The sequence below is a fragment of the Cynocephalus volans genome, chromosome 5 (assembly GCF_027409185.1).
Source record: "Cynocephalus volans isolate mCynVol1 chromosome 5, mCynVol1.pri, whole genome shotgun sequence".
NCBI classification, from domain to species: Eukaryota; Metazoa; Chordata; class Mammalia; order Dermoptera; family Cynocephalidae; genus Cynocephalus; species Cynocephalus volans.
The window spans coordinates 76,312,343-76,336,896 of record NC_084464.1 but is presented as its reverse complement, the minus strand read 5'-3'; the positions used below and the strand labels follow the sequence as shown (position 1 = coordinate 76,336,896).

General features: G+C 37.7%; 1 protein-coding gene across 1 annotated transcript; it reads right to left on the bottom strand.

Moving 5' to 3' along the window:
• Window positions 1–4,694: 4,694 nt before the first annotated feature.
• SDHAF4 (succinate dehydrogenase complex assembly factor 4) lies at window positions 4,695–22,879 on the bottom strand. Its single transcript, XM_063098421.1, has 3 exons — window positions 22,800–22,879; window positions 13,190–13,342; window positions 4,695–5,126 (listed from the first exon to the last, which is right to left on the bottom strand). The coding sequence occupies exons 1-3, from the start codon at window positions 22,861–22,863 to the stop codon at window positions 5,017–5,019; spliced, it is 327 nt and encodes a 108-aa protein (XP_062954491.1). The 5' UTR covers window positions 22,864–22,879; the 3' UTR covers window positions 4,695–5,016.
• Between the last annotated feature and the right edge of the window lie 1,675 nt (window positions 22,880–24,554).

The window sequence follows — 24,554 nt, the reverse complement described above, 5'->3', positions numbered from 1 at the left end:
CTGCTTTTTCTTAGAAGCTCTATTTCTTAAAATAAATGAAAATATTACTTTTTAAAAAGTTGGTTATTTTAAGAAGCAATATGGGCTCACTGAGAAAAACTTAGAAAGCAGAAAGTGTAAAGAAGAAAACAAAAGTTATTTATAAAAACTTTATAACTTTTGGCTTAACTTTTGGTGTATTGTCCAACCTTTTCCAACTACATATATGTGTGGAGCCAGCTTTTTTTCATCATACCTCAATGAAACTACTGCAACTGCCTCTTGACCCAGAAGGCTAGTGTCTAGACACTGGAGTGCTGCTGCAGGCAAATCCAAAGCCTCCACCGCTGCACCAGCCACCCCTAGAAGCTAGCAGCAGGAAGATGGCCCTGCCTCACCCCCCTTTCAAATGGCAGCAAGTGCATTTGATTGACACAACTTTATTTGGACACAGACCTTCACTAGGAATGTAGTTTCTGGCATTCTAACTCCTACAGAATGCAAAATCTTCCCCTAAAATTGGAATAGAGGACAAAGGCCAAGTCACCTCGGTATAGATGTGCAGAAGGGCAGTGTTCTCTGTATGCCAGCCATGGCATCTATAATAGGGACAAGGAGTTGATGCAGTGATAGAATAACCAAGGATGACCAGTGTGCTCCGGAGAAACAGAACCAATAGGATAGATATAGATATATGAGAGGGGATTTATTATGGGAGTTGGCTCACTTGATTAGGGACACCGAGAAGTCCTACAATAAGAAGTCTGCAAACTGGAGAGTCAGAGAAGATGGTGCTACAGTTCTTTCTGAGTCTGAAGGCCTGAGAAGCTGGGGGTACTGCTGGTACAAGACCAAGAGTCCAAAGGCCTGAGAACCTGGAACTGATGTCTGAGGGCAGGAGAAAACAGGTGGCCCAGCTCCAGCAGAAAAAGTGAATTCACCCTTCCTCCACCTTTTGTTCTATCCAGACCCTCAACAGATTGGATGATGCCCACCTACACTGGTCAGGTTGGATCTTCTTTACTCAGTCTACTGATTCAAAGGCTAATCTATTCCTGAAACACCCTCAGAGACACACCCAGAAATCATGTTCTACCAGCTATTTGGGCATCCCTTAACTTAGTCAAGTTTACACACAAAATTAAACATCACAGTTGGGATTAATTAGCTGGAAAAGCATTAAATGTACGGCATGAGGGATAATTTTTTTTTCTTTTTTGAAGTAGAGAAAGGTATTTCAGTTATCTAACTGATAACTAGCCTTATTCCACAAAGGATTGTAGGACTAGAGAAGCAATATGTGTTGGTAGAGAAAGGCAGTGAGCATTCTAGTCAGCATTAACCTATATAAAACTGTGATATAAAAAGATTTGGATTGTTTTGCCTGGTGTAGGTATAGACAATGATAGAGGGCTGTGACTCACATAATTAAGGGTTGAGATTTGATATAGGACAACCCACTCAGAAGTCCTGATATTTCTCAGCAGCACAATGAAAATGAGAAGATAACTATTAAAACAAAATCTGTGTAATCGTTTTTAAAAATAAGGAATCTAGCTAAGTCACTGATTTGGGGGTGAGACAAAATATGAAGCGCTCTGGCAAACAAAAAATTCAAATTTTGTATATTGTTAAAGTTGGAGAGCCAATTTAAATACAGTGATCTCCTGTGCTAAGGAATATACAATGTTTTTAGATAATGCTCACAGTCCACAGTCTACAACATCTCAGTTTATAAATTTGAATTTTTCCAAATGGGCTACTTAAAGACAAGCTCTGCAAAAACACTTTCCTGGTTTTTTCCTTGTGCATGTTTTCACCTTCCACTATTATAAGTTGCTTATAAAAGTTCTTTTGTTTGATTTTTATCTCCTTCTCACACCTGCATCAACAACAAACTCCCTTCTCAATCTGTCCATGATTCCTTTTTTACTAGCAACAGCTAATTAGGAGTAATTGTGATTTCAAGGCTTCAGACGAGATTCCACTTGCTAAAATTAAGTTAGAAATACAGGGCCTAAATATATCTAAACTTTGTTTTAAAAGAATATAGGATGTTACAGAATTTTAGTTAACTTTCATAAGTAATTAATTATTACATAATCTTCATATTCATCAACCAAGACTATGTAAAAGGCAAAAAAGTAAATTACAGGCTCAAATGCCTAATCTCCATGGAAGTGCTCTTCAAATGAACAGGAATAAACAGATATTTAATATGTTTTGAAGATTATTTAAATCTTTTTATACTGCTATATTACATTTTATGTATTTTACACATTTATATTGCATGCACCAACTATTCTATTTATCCAATGAACATTTGTTATTTACTAGCAGAATAAGACTTTAGACTTGCTCTTACAAGTTTAATATAGGTAATATATTTTGACTCATGGTAGACCCCAGCAACTGACATTAAAGTAATGGGCATAATTCAATTCAACCAAAACACCTAATATGTAGAAGACAACCCATAATTTCCCAGAAATAACCCAAACAATGTAAAATTAAATTCTTTAAACTATGATTATACTAAAAAAAGTTGCAAGCTTTGTGTGACAATTTCTGAAAACCTGTCTATAAGTTGTTCTTTTTAAATTATCCATGTTAATTGGGCTCTCTAAGAAACAAATGGTAAGACAAATTAAGTCTGAAAGAGACTGATTGGGGATGTCGACAAATTAGAAAGGGGAGGAGGAGGCACCGTGTGATACCTGTGAAGTGAGAACGAAGGAAAGGATTGGGTAAGAAGAATCTTAGACAGCAGCATAATCCTAAGAAAATTCTGGGCAGGCTAATGGTAGGTCCTTGAGCCAGCATTAGTAGCCCGGCCATACTGATTCATTGGCTGGGAACAGCAGAGACACGGTGGATCCCATGGGGTGGCAGCTGGGGTTCCCAATCAATTCTGCTTTCCCCAGGAGATCTCAGTGATGCATATGCATACTCACCACACCATCTTATGTAAGTACCAAACTGATAGTCTTCAAGTTTTTTTGTTAATGTTTGATGGATATAAAGACCTTACATATTTTCATGCCACCAAATTTTACCTATATTTTTGAAAAGTGTCATAAAACATATTACTATTAACAGAGATTAAGGATTTTATTTTCTTAATACAATACTTTGGTTGTTATGTATTTTATATTAGCTTTTGAAAGATATACACTATCATATATCATGATAATTAGCATAGAACACAAGCAAAACTATACAGTAAAAATAATTTAACATAATGTTTTTGGAATGTTAACTTAGTAATAGCCTTCATTAATTTGGGCTAATTGGAGGTTGACTAAATTATAATTTTTTTAAAGTGTGGTTACTACTTAGCAGCATACACAGTAACTGCAACTAGAACAGATATTGACTAAGAGAAACAATGATATAAAGACTGAATGACTAGCCCTAATTATACACTAAATACTTTATAAAAGTTTACTCTCTTAAGTCCTACAATCTTCTCAAATAATATTGCACTTATAATGCATATCACACAATTATCAGCCCACTGCATTGTCTTCTACAGGCTCTGCAAACCTTTTCTTTCTAAGTAATTCAAGTGTAGCCTGGGGGCTGAAGGCCCAGCCTCTGCAACTGAGTAAGGCCAGAGGACATCCAGCAAAGGATGTCTTAGGGGAGCCCAACAGTTCCTGTCCTTCCTTCATTCTAGATCTGTAAACTGAACTTGACTTTTCCTGACCCAGTTATGAAAAGACCACAGGGCAGGAGCTTTAGTCATCAAAACTGACTAAGCTGTCCCATTCCATTACCTGCTTCTCTCATATCTGCCATCTATACTTGAATTTTATGTTTCACAAACTAATATGTATTTCAGTTCAGTTCATTCATGCAAATAATCACTATTTTTCATGTTTTCATATTTTTAATTTCAACTCAAGTATTTCAGATTTTAGTTTATTTCATCTTTCCCCCAGGAAGCCTAGAGATCTGGAAAAATATATTCATGACTTAAGGACAGCTAACCAAGAGGTATGTGCTATGAACTGCTACAAGTAAGTGGCTTACATGTTATGATGTTTAATTTTATGTGTCAGTTTGAGTAAGCCTTGGGGTACCCAGACTAAAGATTGTTTCTGGATGTGCCAAGGAGGGTGTTTCTGGATGAGATTAAGATTTGAATTGATGGACTCAGTGGATTGCCCCAATGTGGTTGGGTATCATTCAATCCATTGAGGGCCTGAACAGGACAAAAGGTGGAGGAAGGAGGGATTCACCTTTTTTTTCCTGCAGTAGCTTGAGCTGGGACATATCTTATCTTCTCTTGCCCTCGAATTGGATTTACATCATTGGCTCCCCTGGTTCTCAGGCCTAGACTCAGCTAAATTATCAGCTTCCCTGGGTCTCCAGCTTGCAGACTTCTTAGCCTCCAGAATTGTGTGAACCAATTCCTCATAATAAATCAATCTCTCTCTCTCTCTCCTATTGGTTCTGTTTCCCTGAAGAAACCTGAGTAACACACATGTATTTATTCATTTAATCTTCTCAACTTCCCTGGAGGTAGAACCACTGAAGCACAGAGACCTTAAAATAACTTACCCAAGGTCACATAGGTAATTAAGTAGTGAACCCAAGTATTCTGACTCCAAGTTAAAGATTTTCTGTCATTACTGAGGCCTCAAACTGTAATGCATTATTTAACTCACATTTAAAAAGCCACTATTACCTAGAACATGTTAACACGATCATTTTAAAAAAAATAATTTTATTTACATGTGCATTTTACAAGCAGCTGATTAATTTAAGCTGAAAAATGATGAAGTAAAGGTTTGCAGCTCTAATCACCATTTACATACCTCAATACATTTGAGTTAAAGTTAATATGTGCTAATCTATTTTTCCTTTCCTAATTTATAGCAGCATATTTTCTTCCAAAGCCATCATACATATTTTTAAACATGTTATAGAAATTAGATGACTTAAAGGATACAAAGAAAGAAAATAATCAAAACTAAGTTAATTCAGATATAAATACTCAGAAAACAATACTGAAATTAAAGAAGATGTGACTTAAAAATCAATACAGCGTCCTTTTCGTTCCCAGTCTCCATATCGGGTAGGTTCTGGGCCCCTGGGTCCACCTTTTTCTTTGGTAACTGGATTAACATCATCTGGAAATTCTAAGGAAAGACAGAAGATATAAACAAAGAAGTGAATAGAGACAAGAAAAGCATTATGATCAATTTTGAACACAGGGTTGCATAATCAGCCAGAAATTACTGACCAGGTAACTATGTGATCCTTAAGTGAACAGTAAATGTGGTTCTTCTTCGTGAGTTTGAGAAATTACTTTAGGATACAATTTCATATTCAATCAACTTTCCTACCAACATTAGTAATAGAATTCTGGGAGTGCTTTCAGCCCCCAATCTGGGAAGCAGCTTTGTATGAGCTGCTGGATCCAAACAGAAGGAAAGGGGTGCAGAAAACACGAAGTGCAAATGCACAAAACTTGAAAGGCTTTGAAACAAGATTACTTTGAAGCAGTCACTGCGACTCAATGCCTCAGTTTTCTTACCAGTAAAATGGGGAAACAATCATACCTGCCTTACTGTGTTGAGAATTACACAGAGTAATGCATATAAAGGTCTAGTATAGTACCAGGTACATAAGAATGCTGATTAACTTCAGCTATGGGTATTATTACCCCTCATCATAGGGTTTTGGCTTCAGCAACTGGTTAGTTAGTATTGCCATTTATGGACATAAAGCAATTATTGTTCTTAATATAATGTGTTCATAATAGGAATCCCCATCATGATTCAGGCTGAATCCTGAGCACTTTATATATATTAACTCGTTTAGTCTTCATAATAATCCTATGCGGCAAGAACAATCATTGTCCCCATTTTATGGATGGGGAAAATGAGACATAAAGAGTAAAGAAAGTTGCTCGATGCCACACGGCTACTCAGTGGTGAAACTGAGTTTGCATTCAGACATTCTGGCTGCCGTCTTGCTGTCAGCCCACACACGGGACTGCTCTGTATATGGAAAGAACAGGAGAGGAACCAACTATTAGAAAGAACCTTCAGGTTAATGAACCAGGGTCAGGGGCGGGGGAGCAGCCGAGAGCCTCAGCCATGTCCCTCTGAAGTCCATGTCCAACCCACCCAAGACCAAGCTGTCACCGGAAGCCCCCTGGGCTCCCCTGCCGGAATGAGGGGGGTGCCACGGGCCTTGGCCATGCCCCCCTTTCTTCCTCCTCCCACCCTATCCCCTTCCCTTTCCCCTCTCCTTCCCCCCAACTGCTCCACAATATCTTAGAATGTAAAAAAAAAAAAAAAAGAATAAAGAAAGAAAGAAAGAAAGAAGGAAGGAAGGAAAGAAAGAAAGAAAGAAAGAAAAAAGAACCTTAATTCTTAAACTGTGTCTCTTTAGAAAACTGAAAGATCATTGCCAAAATCACGTAGTCTCTTCCCAGGCAAAAGAAAGAGGATACATAATTTACCTTGAAAATTTTAAAATATTTATTCATTCTTTTTTCTTGCTTCATTGTGAATAACCTCTCCCCCTCGCTCATCATTGTTCTGTTTTCTACAGAATTCCATGCTTTAACTGCAAGCTGGCTCTTCCCTCTCTCTGACTCCCTCTGAAAGCCTCTCTAATGGAAGTTCTTCTTTCTCCCATATCTCTGGGGCTTATCAGGGGTCTTAGTGAGCTAGGGCCGCCATAGCAAAATACCCAGGGCTGGGTGGCTTAAACAACGACAATTTATTTCTCACAGTTCTGGGGGCTAGAAGTCTGAAATTAGGATGCCAGCATGGTCAGGTTCTGGTGAGGGCTCTTCTTCTGGCTTGCAGATGGCCCCTTTTTGCTGTGTCCTTAACCTCTATGGCCTTTCCTTTTTTGAATTCCACACAGTTCACTTGTCCAATGCTTCCCTCCAGTCTTGTGATAAATTCAAAGACTCTTCTATCTTCTTGGATGGGACCAATATCTGGTTCATATTTTCATTTTTCTCTCCCCATCATACTTAATAATATCAACATGCACATTAATGAATCATCACACATTGAGGCCACAGAGGTCCCCAGTCCTCTTTCCTAGTGATCTACGTCTCCACTTCTGCCATTCACTTGGCCTTTATTATCTCTTGAATATGTTCCTTCTCCAAATCCTACACATTTGAGCTCTCTTCTTTCTGACCACAACCTCCTATTCTTCCATCTCTCTTCTTCTACATGTTTGTTTAACTTAATTTTTGCCCTTACTATAGCGTACAGTTTTCTGGAACTTTTTATTCTCACCACCACCAGCCTGGTTTGTGCTCTCAATGCCCCATTCTAGACTGACGCAATAGTTTTCTAACTCATCTCTCTGTTCTCTGACTCTCGTAGCTCCAGCCCACCCTCCTCAGAAGGCTGAATCAATCTTTCTAAAACAGAACTCCTTCTCCACATCATGATAAGTAGAAGAAGTCAGACATAAAATACTACATACTGTATGATTTCATTTATATAAATTTCTAAAAAAAGCAAAATTATAGTGATAGAGGACAAATCGATGGCTGCCAGGAGGAAGTGGGAATGGGATTGACTGCCAAGAGGCACAGATAACTCTTCAGGGGATGGAACTGTTTTATACTCAGTGTTGCTTACATAACTGTAAACATTTGTTAAAACTCTCTGAACTATATACTCAAAATAGGTAATTTTATTATATATAGATTATACTTTAGTAAAGCCGATTTAAAACAATCTTGGTCCAAAATACGTTTAGTGCTTTCCTCACTGCCCCTGCATAAAGCCTTTATGCTGTAACCTGGCAGTTCAGGCACTCCCAGATTTCAGCTGGACTATCTTTCTAGCCTTATATTCTATTAATCTACTATATATACTTTATGCTGATGCCAGAGGCCCATTAACTGTGTTTTTAATTTCTTTAACAATTTGACACATTTTAATTGTACATATTTATGGGGCACAATCTGAAGTTTTGATACATTACATATATTGTATAATGATCTGGTCAGGGTAGATGGTGTATCCATCACCTCATGCATTTATCATTTCTTTGTGGCGAGAACATTCAAAAGCCTCTCCTCTACCATTAGCTGTGTCTTACATGTGTCATGTTCTGCAGCTTCTTTCTCTTTGACCTTACCTTTCTTTTTTTGAAACATTTCCCCACCACACCTTATCTACTTAACAAGATTTTCATTTAAAGCCCAGCTCAAATATTAACTCTTTTGTCCACGTTTCTCTGATATTTTTTGTGTATCTCTCATACTAGTTACCCCATGATTTTCTTCTCATAGTTATTTATGTATCTCATCTTCCTTTCTTATTCATCTTTATATAAAACAGGATGCCTAGCTACAAACATCTTTATCATCTTAATAATGAAACCTGCTTCTGCAAGGGAACAACTTATACATTTTTCTTAGAATGAAGTATGTACTAGAAGCAGGGAGACAAGACTAGAAGGAAGAAAACAAGGAAGCAGAGAGACTTGTGAGACCAACAGGGCTACAGATAGCTTGAATTTGGGCTTTACTGGTAGAATGATTAAGAAGGGATGGATTTAAGAGATGTTAAGAAGGTAGTCTCAACAGGACTTGGTTAGTGATTGGATACAGGAGACACAGGGAGAGGCAGGAGTGAAGAATTATCCTGAGATTTTAGGCCTGGGTAACTTGGCAGATGTGGTAGACCAGGAATCCAGAAGGAAAAGGAGGATATGTGATCAGGCTAGTGGAAGTAGTGAACATAAGTGGAAAGAATGGGTACAGGATAAGTTTAGTTTTAGAAATATTAATTTTGAGATGTTTGGAGTATGCAAAGAAACATGTTCAGGAAGTGACGTGTTAGGAGAGTGAAGCTCAGGAGAGAAATGTGACTAGAGGTGAAAATGTGTGAATCACCAACACATATGGGATATTTAAAATCATCTTAGGAAGACATGTGATCTCCCTAGGAAGGCTTAGAGGGCTAAGGACAGAGGCCTGGCAAATACCCACATTTAGGTATGGGGCAGAGGCAGAAGAACTTATAAAGGGGCGCAGAAAGAAATGGCTGAAGAAATAGGATGAGAAACTGGAGAAAGCATAACAGAAACCAAGACAGGAGATGTCCAGAAGCAGCAGTTAACACTGCCAAAGGTTGTGGATTGTTCAAATAAAATGAGGATTTAAAAGCATCTGCTGGATTTGGTGATGTCTGCCAAAACAAAACAAACAAACAAACAAACAAAAAAACAGTTTCTAAGAAATGGTAAGTTCAACATAAAGAATTTAAGTAATTCAGAAATTAAGATGAATGCCAACTATCATGTCAAATAGATGATTAGCTTTTGCAATGTGCTGATTTCCTTTTTTTTATTGTGTGTAATATATATATATATATATATATATATATATCTCATATTATCAATAATTTTAACCATTTGTAAGTGTATAATTTGGTGGTATTAAATACATTCACAATTTTGTGTAACCATCCCCACTATCTATACCCCAAATTTTTCATCTACCCAATACGAACTCTGTACCCATTAAAGAAGAACTTCCCCCTTTTCCCTCTCTCCAGCCCCTGATAACCTCTACTCTACTTTCTGTCTCTATTCAGTTTTGACTTCCATTTCCCTAATGATTAATGATGGTAAGCATGTTTTCATGTGCTTGTTTGTCATTTGTATATCTTTTTTGGAGAAATGTCTACTCAAGTCCTTTGACCACTTTTGAATTGTTTTTTTGTTGCTGTTGTTGAGTTACAGAAGTTCTCTGTATATTCTGGATATTAATTCCCCATCAGATACATGATTTGCAAATATTTTCTTCCATTCTGTAGATTGTCTTTTCACTTTCTTGCTATTGTCCTTTGACACAAAATAAAAAGTTCTTAATTTTGATGAAGTCCAATTTATCTTTTTTTTGTTGACTGTGCTTTTGGTGTGATAGCCATAAAATCATTACCAAACCCAACGTCATGAAGATTTCCCCCAATGTTTTCTTCTAAGAGTTTTATAGCTTTAGTTCTTAAGTTTAGTTCTTTGATATATTTTGAGTTAATTTTTGTATATGGTAAGGTAAAAAGTCTGTATTAGTCCATTTAGTGTTGGTATAATAGAATACCTGAGACTGGGTAACTTATAAAGAAAAGAGGTTTACTTGGCTCACAGTTCTGGGGCAGCTGCCTCTGATGAAGGCCTCAGGCTGCTTCCACTCTTGGCAGAAAGCCGAAGGGGGAGCTGGTGTGTGCAAGGAGATCACATGGCAAGAGAGGAAGCAAGGTGGAGAGGGGGAGGTGCCAGGCTCTGACAACCAGCTCTCAAGGGAACTAATAAAATGAGAGTCACTCACCACTGAGCAAGGGCATTAATCTTTTCATGACGGATACACCCCTGTGACCCAACACCTCCCACTAGGCCCCACTTCCCAACACTGCCACATTGGGGATCAAATTTCAAAAAGCATTTTGGTAGGGGTGAATCATATCCAAACTACAGCACGGTCCAACTTCAATCTTTAGCATGTGTATATCCAGTTTTCCCAGAACCATTTATTGAAAAGACTGTTCTTTTCCCATTGAATGGTTTTGGCACCCTTGTTGAAAATCAATCGGCCACATATATGAGAGTTTATTTCTGGACTTACTGCTTTATTCTTGTGATATTATGATACATATATGAAGGTACTTCAAAAAGTTCATGGAAAAATGTAATTAAAAGATAATACAAATCTTTCCACAAACTTTGTGAAGTACGTGTGTGTGTGTGTGTGTGTGTGTGTGTGTGTGTGTGTGTGTGCATGTTTTTGTCTATGGGTCTTGATACTCCAAGGCAGAACTCTAGTTTTCCCCTGCCTTTCTGTCTTGGAGCTAGCCATAAAGAGTTTCAGAAGGGTCCTGCACCATACCCAGGAGCAAGGAATGTTGCACAGAGGCCAAGAAGAATTTGAACAAAAAGGCCTTGCTAGGTTTCTCCACTCAGTTTATTAGTATTATCAGATCATACCCTTTTTGTCCAATCATATTTCTACAAGGTTGTCAGTGTTTCAATCATGCCTATGTAATGAAGCTTCAATAAAAATCTAAAAGGACAGTATTCAGGGAGCTTTCAAAGAGCTGAACACGTGAAGATTCCTGGGGAGGCCATGGGAGCTCTGCGCCCCTCTCCTCATACCTCACCCTGTGCATCTCCTCATCTGTATCTTTTGTAATATCTTTTATAATAAACTGGTAAATGTAAATAAGTGTTTCCCTGAGTTTTGTGAGCCACTCTAGCAAAATAATTGAAGCAAAGGTGAAGGTCGTGGGACCCCTGATTTATAGCCAATTAGTCAGAAGCACAGGTAAAACAGCCTGGGGCTTGTGATTAGCACATAAAAGAGGTGGGGTGGGCTGGGGGGGCGGTCTTGGGGACTGAGTCCTCAACCTGTGGGATCTAATGCTATCTACAGGTAGATGGTGTCAGAGTTGAGTTGGAAGGCACCCAGCTGGTGTCTGCTGGAGAACAGCTTGGTGTGTGGGGGAAAAAGCCCACACATTTGGTCGCAGAAGTCTTCTGTGCTGATCTGTGTTGGCTGTGGCTTGAGAGTAGGGGAAAAACAGTATGTGTTTTTCATCACACTTCTTGTGGGATTGTTTTTTTTTTTTTCATTTTTGGTTAAAATGACACAAATTAATTATCTTACAGTTCTGAAGGTCAGAAACCTGACATGGGTCTCACTGGGATAAAATCAAGGTGTCAGCAGAGCTGTGCTCCTTATGGAGGCTCTAGGGGAAAATCTGTTTCCTTGCCTTTCCCACCTTCTAGAGGCTGCCCACATCCCTTGGCTTGTGGCTCCTTCCTCCATCTTCAAAGGCAGCAGTGTAGCATCTTCCAGTCTGTCTCTGACTCTCTTGCTTCTCTCTAATTACACTGGGCCTACCTGGGTACTACAGGATACACTCCCTTCCTCAAGATTCTTAATTTCATCTGTGTAATATTTTAAGAACATACTTCCCCTCAGATTTTTCTGTTTAGCTAAAACCGTTGAAAAAAATTTTGCCTTTATATTATGACAACTTTTTAACAGTCTCCATCACCATGGCTGATTCATCTGATTATTAGATTGAGCTTGGTAAAGTGCTATAAATTGAAATATCTAACTGAATGAGCAAACAATAACGTCTTTTATATTATAGAAAAAGTTCCAGACCCTCTACTAATATCTTCTTGCCTAGAATGCTTCACTGCATAGATGGGTTAACACTCATTTCAATACAGCTTCTTGCCAAAGACTCGGAGTGTATGCTTATATTTATGCTGTTTGATTTTTTATTTTTTGAATAGCTAATACTTGCCCATGTTCCACAATTAAAAGATATAAAAGGGTACAGAATGAAAATAAAGTAGTACTTTAAAAACAGATCTTCAAGGCATGAGCCAAATTTTGTATATGCTGAATATAAAATAACGTTAGTCTGTTACCAAATCTCTTTATTCTCAAAACGTCCCCTTCTCTCTCTCTCTAACCATGTGGTTACAGTGAGAAACACTGCCTTCATGTGTGACCCATCCCACAGGCCACTCTGATTAATTCAGCTGTGAATACCTGATCCAAGCTTCACCAAAGAGCTTTCTTCTTAGGGAATTCAGAATTAGAAGTAAGAAGAAATTCTAGTCTCAGACTGGCTAGTCTTGTGAACCGAAGAGCTGCCAGGAGCAGCTACTTTCTTCCCAGTGACTAAGAAGCTAGTCTGGAGAAGGAAAACAATGAAGAGAAGTGACCAGAGACAAGAGAAGAGAGACTATCCTTTCTTCCACACCGTGTTTAGTCCCACCCAGGGTTTTCTTTTTCTGAGACCCAATAGCATCAGTGCTGTTGGATGCGTTGCCTTTACCCTGTACCCTAATAACAATCTACCGTAACTTCTGCTTAAGTTTGCTCAAGTAGGTTTCTGTTATTTGTATCAAAGAAGGTTTCAACTTACATATTTTTTCATGTGAATAATGAGGTATAACAAATAAAACAATCAAACAATCATATAACTGTCAGGGGCTTGAAAACCTTTTTTTTTAAAACCCCATATATGTTGATAGTCAATATAGTAATTTTACTCACTGTTGAAATATGTTTTAATATTGTTAATAAAGAATTATAAGTAATAACATTTCTTTTCTTTCATTTATTTTCTCAATAATTAAAATTCCTTCTTTGATGCTTCAAAAATTAAGAGCAGAGCTTTATTATACTCACTTTTCAGTGGTTCTTTCTCTAAATGGGAATCCTCTGGTGCATCAAAACGACCTTCTGGAAACTTTGGCTTCTTAAGGGATTGTTTGACAGGTTCAGACTTTCCTTCTTGAGAATAACTTGTTTTCTTCAAAGAATGACACAGAAGGGGTGATCCTAGCAGAGTGGAGATAGCAGAAAAATAAGAGTTGTACATTTATTCTACTTTAAAAATTTAATAATTTTACATATTTGTTTTTACCTTATACATTCATATTTACCACAGTTCAAAAGGTAAAAAAGGACATATAGTAAAAACTCTTCCCTCTGCCCCTATCTTCTAGACAGCCATTCCCCTTCCTTAAAGACAACCAATGTTACCAGTTTAAAAAGAAAAGCTATGAAATAAGTTAGTTAACCATTACCAAAATTGTAGAAACTTATATACAACATTGATTCTTATCTGAAGCAATGACGAAATACCAGGAGTTGAGGCATTAAGAGTAACCAAGTAGTATGAACTTTTCAATGATAATATTTAACATTTAAATCTCTAGAAGTCACAAGGAACTATATTCTTATATTTAAATCCTAATCACGGTGCTCTTCTCCTGTCAACTAAAAATTTAAAAATATATTGGGCATCTGCGATGTGTGAGATCACTTTCTCTCTAGGCTGTAAAGAGAAAGTTAAACTTTCAGTACTACGAAAATGATCCAACCCCTTGTTGAGATAATGTTCAATAAGGGCAAAACCACTCTAAAAAAATGACCATAGCATTGGGGGTTTTCACCTTCCTAAAGGAAGATAGATTTGAGTCCCCGTTCCAGCTACACCACTGTGGCAGGCAGAATAACGGCCCCCAAGATGATCAGAAACCAATATCCAGAAGCTGTGAATAGGTTAGGTTACATGGTGAAGGAGAATTTTGGTAGCGGATGGAATTCAGTTTCCTAATCAGATGACCTTAAACTAGAGAGATTATTCTGGATTATCTGAGTGGGTCAATGTGATCATCATAAGGGTCCTTACGAAGGGAAGAGAGAGCCAGGGAGACGGCAGTGTGAGACAGACTTCATCCGATTTTGCAGGCTTTGAGGATGAAGGAAGCAGGCGATGAGTCAAGGAATGGAGGCAGCCTCTAGAAGCTGGAAAATGGAAGAAAATGAATTTTCCCTACAGGCTCCAGAAGGAACACAGCACTGCTAACACTGTGATTTCAGCTCAGGGAGACTCATTTCAGACTTCTGACCTCCAGAACTGTAAAATGTTTTAAGCCACTAAGTTTGTAACTATACTAACGTTAGTAGTTTGTTACAGTAGCACTAGAAAACTAGTATGACTACTCACTAGTTGTTTGACCTCAGTCAAGCTACCCTTTCTGTTACTTGCCCTCTAAACTGAAACTAATAGTACCTATCTCACAAGGTTACTGAATAGATTTAAACAAGGCAATTCATGTTTAGTATAGTGACAAATAGTATCTATTTTTTTTTTGTAGAATTATCTGGAAGTTCTTGAAAGAATTACATATAACTAGAATGTTGTTTCATTAAATACATTTTATTCATATTCTAGCCACCAATACATAACCCTACCCCATGCTTTAAAAATATATATACACACATAATATAAACATATATATGTATTCAAATACTTAAAAGAAATGAAGTAATGTGCATATCTGTATATGTCACACACTGAGTGGGTGCCTCAATAACCTGAGACTAAGTGCAGGGTGCAGAAGTCCATCTGCATAATGATTTTTGATGAAGAACAAGAAAGTGAGTGTACCTTGAGGAAAGAGAGAACAGAAAAGTGTAAGAAACTGGTTCCTCAGTCTGGGCTTGTGTACTTCTAAAAGAACCCTATCTGTAGAAAGAGGGTTTACAAGGAAGAGCTGAAAGACCAGTTTTCTCAAGGGACCCTGAGACAATTAGAACCATAAGCAGAACTATTTTTGTAGTCAGATAACAGTATGACAGAATATGGGGGAAGAGAATGCCCCTTGTTTCTGCGCAATGCAAGATAAGATTAGGGACACTGTGCTCCCTGGCACCCAGAAGCTTTACAGCTTTGGAAACAAGTCCATGCAGATCGGCCTGAAGGGGAGATGGCAGTGAGGCACGTACAAGGAGCTTCAAGGGCAGACAACAAGTAAGAAGGGTCTAGGAGATGAGGATTAGCGGACAAGTGAAGGTGAGCCCAAGAGCCACTCTCATTGATCCTGCCCATTGAATAGTAGGGGCTGAGCAGTAGTAACCATATTAATGTTCGTATTAAATTTGGGCTATCAGCAGACTTCTGACCACCTCAACTATATGGGAAATAACTGACAAACTTAAAGCCAAAACCATCTTTCAAGAATATAAGGAACCACCATAAAGTCCATGTCTTCTACTTCAAGTGGTGGTCTGGCCCTATCTGAAGCCTACTTAGAATTGTTTACACATACATTACAGGCAAGAAGATGACCTTCTAAAAAAAGAAATAATTTTAAAAGCAAAGGAAAAATAGTAAATCACCATTAAAATATATACACACACACAACAACAAGCAATTCAGAACTTCTGTTTCGTCAATTTGATAAGTTAAAGATGCCCAAACCCTACAGCTATAAAACGTTTAAAAAGGCCAAAAATTATTTTAAAATAACCTTCTAAACCACAGAAAGAACCTTTAAGAAAGTAAATAATGATAGGCTAAAAAAGTCCGATGAGGTAAACAAACAAACTGAAACTGCTACATATCCTGTGTCTTTCTTGCCTACAGCTGGGGGTATGGAGCTTTTAGGACAGCAGTTTTCTTAAGCCTGAGCAAAACAGAAAGCCTATTAGAGGCCAGGACTTAGGGAAGCTCACACACAGAGAAAAGAAAGTGAACTGGAAGATTTAAAATGTGCACACAAATCACCTGTGGAATTTTTGAAAACTGCAGATTCTGAGTAGTTCTGGGTAGGACTTGAGATTCTGCATTTTTAATAAGCTCCAGGTTGATGCACATGCTACTGGTCCAAAGAGCAAGGAAGAAGAAGGAAACCTCCAGTTAAGGAAGGAATGCTGTCCATCTCAATGGTGGTTGAGTTCAGAGTGAAGATGTGAAAAAAAAGAAGCCCTTCTGAGATTTCTGAAGCCATTGGCTGACCACACCTGTGCTTGGGTCTGATTACACATTATCTGTATGGCTCAAAAACCTCCAAGGGGAGCATCTTACTATAAAGTGCACCCAAGTCTAAAGTGCTCCCCGATGCACAGCAGAAGCAGAAGCAAATCCTCTGAGAAGAGATACTCTCTCAACCCATATCTCACGAAGTCCCACAGAGAGAATCTCAGTAAAACATTCCAGAAAACAAGCCAACAAAACAAGAGCCAGCAGAATCAACAAAGAGAGCAGTGACCAAACCATGAAGATTTCATATATTCAACTCAGAATATAAAATAACCAATAAAATTAAAGAAATAAAAAGGCCAAAAATAAGTGATAAGACAGTATGAAAAATGACTACACCAAGTTAAAAAAAAAGACATTTAGAAATATAATGACTTAAATTTGAAGCTCAATGAAAAGGTTAAATAGCAGAATAAATACAACTGAAAAGACAATTTGTGATCTGGCATAAAGTTCGAAGAAGTTATATAAAACAATGCATAGGGACAGAGGAAAATAACGAAAGAGACGTTAAAACAAATAGACGGTAAAATGAGATAGTCTAACAAATGTTTGTTTAATCACAGTTCCAAAGAGAGAGAATGGAAAGACCAAGAGAAGCACAAAAGACAGGTATCTTCTGATTTAGGAAGCAGAAAGAACGGCAAACAGAACTAAAAAAAAAAAAAAAAAAAAATCATACCTAGACGCAAAGTAAAATGAGAACCCCAACATTAAAGGAAACAGCCAGATAAAAGATAACGTATAAAAGAACAAAATTCAGACTGACAGCTGGCTTTCACATAGCTATAATGGAAGAAATGAGAAAAAGATAAACTCATTGAAACCACCTTCCGAGAACAAGAGAGAAATGAAGACATTTTCAGATTTAAGATGACACAGATAACTTTACCAATCAAGATTCTCACCAAAGGAACTTCTAGACAATGTACTTCAAGAAAGCGATCCCAAAAGAAAAGTGAGATAAGAAGAAATAGAGAGAAAATAAAATGCTTTTATACATTGACTGTACAAAACAGTAATAATAACATTTGGTTTGTAGGTTTATCAAAACCACAATCCCACTCCAACACACACACTCTCTCTCTCTCACCCCAAGAGATTGGACAATGGAGGTGGAGGTGAGTGAACTCAAAGCATTCTTAAGCTTGGTACTGTTCCAGAGGGGGGTTAAAGATATGAACTAACTTTAGACTGCTTAAGTACTCATTTGAATTTCAATGGTAACGAATAAAAGAAAAGAAAAACTATCTAACAAACCAGCAGAGGGAAAAAACTGGAAGAAGAAAACATTTAGTTGAAACAAAGCAGGACAGTTAGAAGGTGCAAAAAATAAGATGATAGAAATAAAACCACTTATATCAGTAATTTTAATAAGGGTAAACAGACAGAACTCTCCAGCTAAAAGGTATAGACTGTCAGACTGCAAAAACAAAACAAAACAAAAAAACCAACCCCAAATCCAGCCATATGCTGTTTGTGAGATGCGCCATTTCCACAGAAAAAGAACCCACAGAAGACTGAAAAATAAAATAATAAGAGAATTAAATAACATAACTAAAAGATACAACAATTTATAATTTAAAAACCTTTTACAATATATTCTTGTTTTTGTCAAATTGAGAAATAAATATTGTATATACTTATCGTTTACAACATGGTGTTTTGAAATGTCTACAATGTAGAACAGCTAAATCAATCTCATTAACATATGCATTACCTCACATACTTACCATTTATTTGTGGTGAGAACACTTAAAATCTACTCTCAGCAATTTTCAAGTATACAATACATTGTTACCAACTATAGTCAGTATGTCCTACAACTAACGGATCTCTTGAACTTATTTCTCATGTCTAACAAATTTTGTATCCTCTGCATAATTTACAATTAGCAAAGAGGATCAACAAAACCAAAAGTTGGTTCTCTAAAAAGACAAAAACAACTGGGAAGCCTTTGGTAAAGCTAATATGAAAAAAAACAAGAAAAAGCAAGACAAATAACACGAGAAAAAGAGAGTATATAATTATATGGAGGGCAGAAACTCAAGGCAGAGATTTAAAAACACCCAGGACCGTTACGCCCATATATTGAAACTATACAAAATGAACACTTTCCTAGAAAAAGTTAAGTTACTAAAACTGACTTAAGAAAAAGAAAACCTGATAAATTCTATGACAATCATTACAGAAATTAAACCAGTAATTTAAAATCTTCCTTCAAAGAAAGGGGCAGGTGTAGATAGTTTTGCAGGCAAGTTGCAAAAAACATGCAAGGGAGGGATAATTCCAGTCTTAACAAAACCTAAGAAAGGAAAAGGGTGAGTAAACTATGGAATTGAATGTATGAGCCTAGAATAACCTTACTTTTAAAACCAGAAGAGGAAAAGTGTAAGAGAGGAAAATTACAGGCTAATTTCTAAACAAAATTTAGCATACCAAATCTAATATTATATTTAAAAAATATAATCACCACGATCAGTTTGAATATTTTCTAGAAATGCAAGAGTAATTCACCACTAGAAACTGCCTGGGGTTTAGGCAGGAGCCGAGGGCAGTCCCCTCTGCCCGGATGCAGGTAAGAAACAGCACGCCTGGGTCCTAGGCAGGAGCCAAGGGCAGCATCCCCCTCTGGGAAACTGGCAAGGAGCACACGGAAACATCACCTCCTTGCAGGTGGCCCACTACAGCCATGGCAGCTTGACACGACAGCAGTAACCACAGCTACCATGCAGGTGACCTGCCAGACACCTGACTGTAGTGACACAAGAAAGGTCACCAGTGGAGACCAGAAAAAGAAAAGGACATCTCTCTCCCTCCTCAAAGCCCACTCCAACGTAACAGAAGCAACTGCTCTACCATGCCCCTGCTGTATTTCTGATTTTAGTAATTTCTGTCTTCTCTCTTTTTCTCTTGGTTAGTCTAGATAAAGGTTTGCAAATTTTGTTGATCTTTTTAAAGAATCAAAAAACAAAACAAAAAAACCCCAAACTATTAAGTAGTCTACAAAGCATCATTGATGTAAATATTTTAATTGAACGCTAACTTTACATAGCTCTTTTAGGGTAAAATAATCTTTATACATATTGTTTAACTTGTTAAAAAAGTATCATTCACTTTCTTTGACAAATTTTGTTACGGGAGTTTGAACTCAAGCTGAAAACTATTTTCTCACTATGATCTAAGTTTTTTTCCTTACTTTCTTTTCTGCATCTCTTCTGACAGTTTTGAATTTTCTAAATGATAGTTATCTATCTAAAAAACCTAAAAAAATCAGATTTTTGTTTTCAAGAGTTCATAATACATTTCCATATTAATAAATAAAATTTTTTAAAAAGAAAAATAATATAGTCATCCCAAAAAGATGAAGAAAAATGAATTCAGTAAGTTTCAAGATTTGTTGTCTTAAAAAAACAATAACATAAACAGAAACCCCCCAAACCCTTAGAGGGATAGAAGGGGACTTCCTTAACCTGAAAAGGGCATATCTACAGCTAATATCACATCTTAATGAGGAAATACAAATGGGTGCATACTTAGTATGCCTGCTATCACCACTTTTAGTCAACATGGTACTGAAAATCCAAGCACGTACAGAAAAACAAGAGAAAAGAAAAAGATACAAGGATTGGAAAGGGAGAAACTAGATTGTCTCTATTTGCAGATAACATAAGTGTCTATCTAGCAACTGCCCCCCAAATCTGCAAATAAATTATTTAAATTAATAAAGTAATTTAGCTATGTTACTGTATACCGTATCAATAAATAAGTTAACTGTATTTCTATACATAAGCATCAATCAGAAAATGGTAACTTAAAACGACATCAAGCAGTATTAATGAAATCCTAACAGGACTTTTTATTTTTTTAAGATTTTAATGCTAAACTTTTATGGAAACAGATAGCCAAGAACAGCCAACGCATTTCTGAAAAACAAGAGGGAAGGGGCTTATCCTACCAGATATCAAGATTTATTACAAAGGTATGTTTACTAAGACAGGTGGTATCAGCACAGGAATAGACAAATAGATCAATGGAACTGAAAAGAGAGCCGACAAATAAGCCCAAGCACATATGGATATGTAAACTTGATTTATGGCAACCGGCATTACGTAAGTGGGGCAAAGTGCCTATAAATACATGTACGTAGGACAACTGATGATTAACATGGAAAAAAATGAAATGGGTTTCCCACCTCACACCATACATGAAAATCAATGCCTGGTAGAATAAAGGTTTAAATGTGAAGAGCAAAACTATAAATCTTTGAGAAGAAAATATAGGAGACTATATGACTTTATGGTAGGAGAGGCTTTCTTAGACAAGACCACACGGCACTAGCAATAAACAAAAGGATCAAGATGAAAATACAATAAAATGATAAATAGCTGTTCATTAAAAGATATCTTTCATATTGATTGTATATGCAGGCCCATTATGCTGTTCTGCTCCTGTTGTATAACTTTTTTTAAAAAAGACACCATAAAAGTGATAAAAACAGGCCACAGATATTTGACACATTGCTAAAAAAATGTTTAGTGTCCAGACATATGTAAAGAATATAAACAAGACAAATAGTTCATTAAGAAAATGAGATATTTCACCAAAAAAGCTAATATTGCAAAGATGTTTAACTTCTCTACTCAGAGAAAAGCAAAATCACAGTGAGATATCATTTCAACACCCTGGTGGCAGCCAAAAATTAAAATTTCAGACAAAATCAAATGTTGGCAAGTATATGGAGCACCGGGAATGCTAACATATTGCTGGAAGAAGTGTAAATTGCCAGTAGGAATGGAAATGCCTTTACAACTTGGCATCATATTGTAAAATTGTACAGGCCTATAGCACATTTCAGGAATTCCCCTCCTTGCACAAGAGTAGCGGTAATTTACACAGAATGTATAGCAGCCAATCCTTGTGTTTCCAGAATTATCCAAATGTCCATTTAGAAGGAAAATGAAAAATGTATCGTTTATCACACAACTGCGTAACTACACCTTCACACATCAGTATGGATCAATCTCAAAACATAGTGTTAGTTGAAAAAAAGCAGATAAAATAAACGCAAACTGTATGAAACCAGTTCTATAAAGATCAAAAACATACGAAGTTACACAATTGTATCAAAAAAGCAGTACACAGGGAGTTCCTTGGCAATGGAAATAGTCTATTTATTCAATTGGAGAATGGGTTCATAGGCTTTGGCTTTTGCTTCATAATTCACACGTAGGCTATATATATATTTTGGTATCAAATACTTCATAATTGTTTAAAACTAGAGAAAAAGTGATGTTGAATGAACACAAAATTTTAAAGTTATTACTTTGGGGTTTAGATAATGTGGGACTTTCACTTTCCTGCATCATTCATTTCTGGGCCATTAAAATTTTTTACAATTAACAAGTAACATGTTTGTGTTTGGGGAAAATGATTATAGAAAGCAAAACAAACTGCATAGAAATCTAAGGCCATTTACTATGAGGACAATAATTCTGTTCTCAACTTACACATGTAACTTCTCCAGGATGTCATAAATTAAAATTATGTGAGATGCACCATTTCCATGTTTAAAAAAAGAAAAACCCACAGAAAATTGAAAAATAAAATAATAAGAGAATTAGATAACATTACTAAAAGATATAGCACTTCAAAAAAATTTTTACAATGTATTTTTTTAATTGACAAATTTTGTGTTTAGCATACTCTGTGGGTTGATACTCTAATATAGTGAGAAAGATTTCCAACAAAAATGGTTAAATTTTTTTTGGTTTTTATGAAAAGCATGTATGCTTTTTCTGTACTAACAAATTCCTGGCTTAGTCTAATTTTTATTATACCCCCATTTGCTTTCGCCCCACTTCTGCACATTTCCAATATTTTTTGATAAATAATTAAACTGCCACAATCTTTTTTGATGCAAACAGATAAGTAAATGAGTGACCCTTATTCCCAAAGCGCTTTCTTTTCCATTTTTTTCAGGGACATCAAAGTGCAGGGCGCCCAGCGAGCACCCCTTAAACATCCCGGAACGTTTGCGGCCCTACTTGGCGGACATCTGGGCTGAAAGGGTCTTGGCGACCTTCTGCTCTAATCCCACCCCTGAGATCCGGGGCGGTGCAGGGGCCTGCCCAGGGCCACGGCGCGAGTGGTCGAGCGGAAGAGAAGCTCGGCAGCCCCAGAGCCTTCTTTTTTTTTTTTTTTTTTTTTTTTTTTTGTAGTTTTTCCGTGACCGGCACTCAGCCAGTGAGTGCACTGGTCGTTCTTATATAGGATCCGAACCCGCGGCGGGAGCGTTGCCGCGCTCCCAGCGCAGCACTCTACCGAGTGCGCCACGGGCTCGGCCCCCCAGAGCCTTCTAAAGTCAGGGACACACCTCGGCTTACACCGTGAGAAACGCTGCTCTCGGCGCCCGCGCCTTTGCGACCCAGCCCGCTATACTGGCCCCGGGGCCAGGCGCCTTACTTGCTGATCTCCACGCCGTGGCCGGGAGGAGGCCGAACAAGCCGGCAAGCCGTGATACGTTCATGCTGTCAATGGCGTCGACTACCGCACAGTGCGCAGGCGCAGCCGAGTGGGCCAGGGTACAAGCGTGGGCGTCCTGGCCGGCCCTGCAGGAGGGGCGGGGCCTCCGTGAGGCGGGGCGGGGCCTCCGTAGGCCGCACCTGGAATCCACCCTCCTGGCCCCGACTCCAGCAGACAATGAATCTGGAGTGGCTCAGCTGTGTCACTAAGACTACTTAAACTACTCTGAAGTCTGTGTTTATTAAAGCGCCAAATCATGGCTAAAGTTAGATGAGGGAATAATTCTGTTTACTCCTTCAGTATGAGGCAAAAGGTCTCTTAGAAGGTCCCTTTTATAGTATAAAAATGTACACCCTTTACTCTCGTGCAAATAGGCTCTTTTTATTAATCTCATTCTCCCTCTTTTTTATGTTTTAAATTTCTACTTGTTCAGGGATTGATATCCAGGATACACAAGGAACTCAAACAACAGTGAAAAAACCTGATTAAAAAATGGGCGAAGCAGCTGAAGAGGCATTTCTCGAAGGAAGATAGACTAATGGCCAACAGACACATGAAAAAATGCCCAACATCACTAAGCATCGGGGAAATACAAATCAAAACCACAGTGAGATAACATTTCACCCAAGTTAGACTGGCTATATAAAAAGACAAACTAACAAATGCTGGTGAGGATGTGGTGGGAATGTAAATTGTACAGCCACTACAGAAAATAGTATGGAGAAAATAGTGTGGAGGTTTCTTAAATAACTGCAGATAGAACTGCCATATGATCCAGCAATCCCACTGCTGGGTATTTACCCAAAGGAATGGAAGTCATTATATTGAAGAGACACCTGCAGTCCCATGTTTACAATAGCCAAGAGTTAGAACCGACCTAAATGTCCATCAAATGACAACTAAGTAAGGAAAATGTGGTATATAAACACAGTGGAATACTACTCTGCTGTAAAAAAGAATGAAATTCTGCCATTTGCAACACCATGGATGAACTTGGAGAAAATTATAAGTGAAATAAGCCAGGCATAGAAGGCGAAATACTGCATGTCCTTATTCCTAAGTGGAAGCTAAAAAATAAACAAATAAAAAAGAAAGAAAGGTAGATACAACAATCCCAATAATACATTGAACTTTCAAAAGGAGAGAACAGAACTGCGGTTACAAGGAGTGGGAAAGGAGGAGGTGGTGGGGGGTTAGCAAGAAATTGGTTAATGGACATAATGATTGTTTCGTATACTAATTATCCCGATATGAGCATCACATTTTGCACAGAGGTATTGATATTCAACTCTGTTCCCAACAGTTATGTATTATCAATTGTTTCAATAAAAAAAAGAAAATAAAATTTTTTTTCTCCCTGTTCAATAAGCTCCTAATTTGTCAGTCTGGGGAGGCCTGATGGCCAGCCTCAATCCACCCTGACCTCTTACCAGGTTCTTGACTGCCACAGGAAAGAATTCAAGAGTAGAGTCGCATTGGAAAGCAAAAACAGGTTTAATGTAACAGATAGGAGGTATAGATTTCACAGAGAGAGTGTGGCCTAGTTCCAGGGCCCACACCTGGTTTAATACAAAAGTAAAAAATGCACATTCACAAAGTGGAGGCTGGCTCTAGGGAGTGAGCAGCTGCTTGCTGAAGATAAGTTTGATACAAAAAGGAAACATACACAACTCAGCCATCGAGTACTAGGGGTTG

Bases quoted from the DNA above. Each gene is read 5' to 3' on its own strand.
- SDHAF4 (XM_063098421.1), bottom strand. From the start codon at position 22,863: ATGAACGTATCACGGCTTGCCGGCTTGTTCGGCCTCCTCCCGGCCACG. The intron at 13,343-22,799 runs GTAAGGCGCCTG...CCACTCTGCTAG, and splicing joins CACGGCGTGGAGATCAGCAA to GATCACCCCTTCTGTGTCAT. The intron at 5,127-13,189 runs GTGAGTATAATA...GTCTTTCCTTAG, and splicing joins AGAGAAAGAACCACTGAAAA to AATTTCCAGATGATGTTAAT.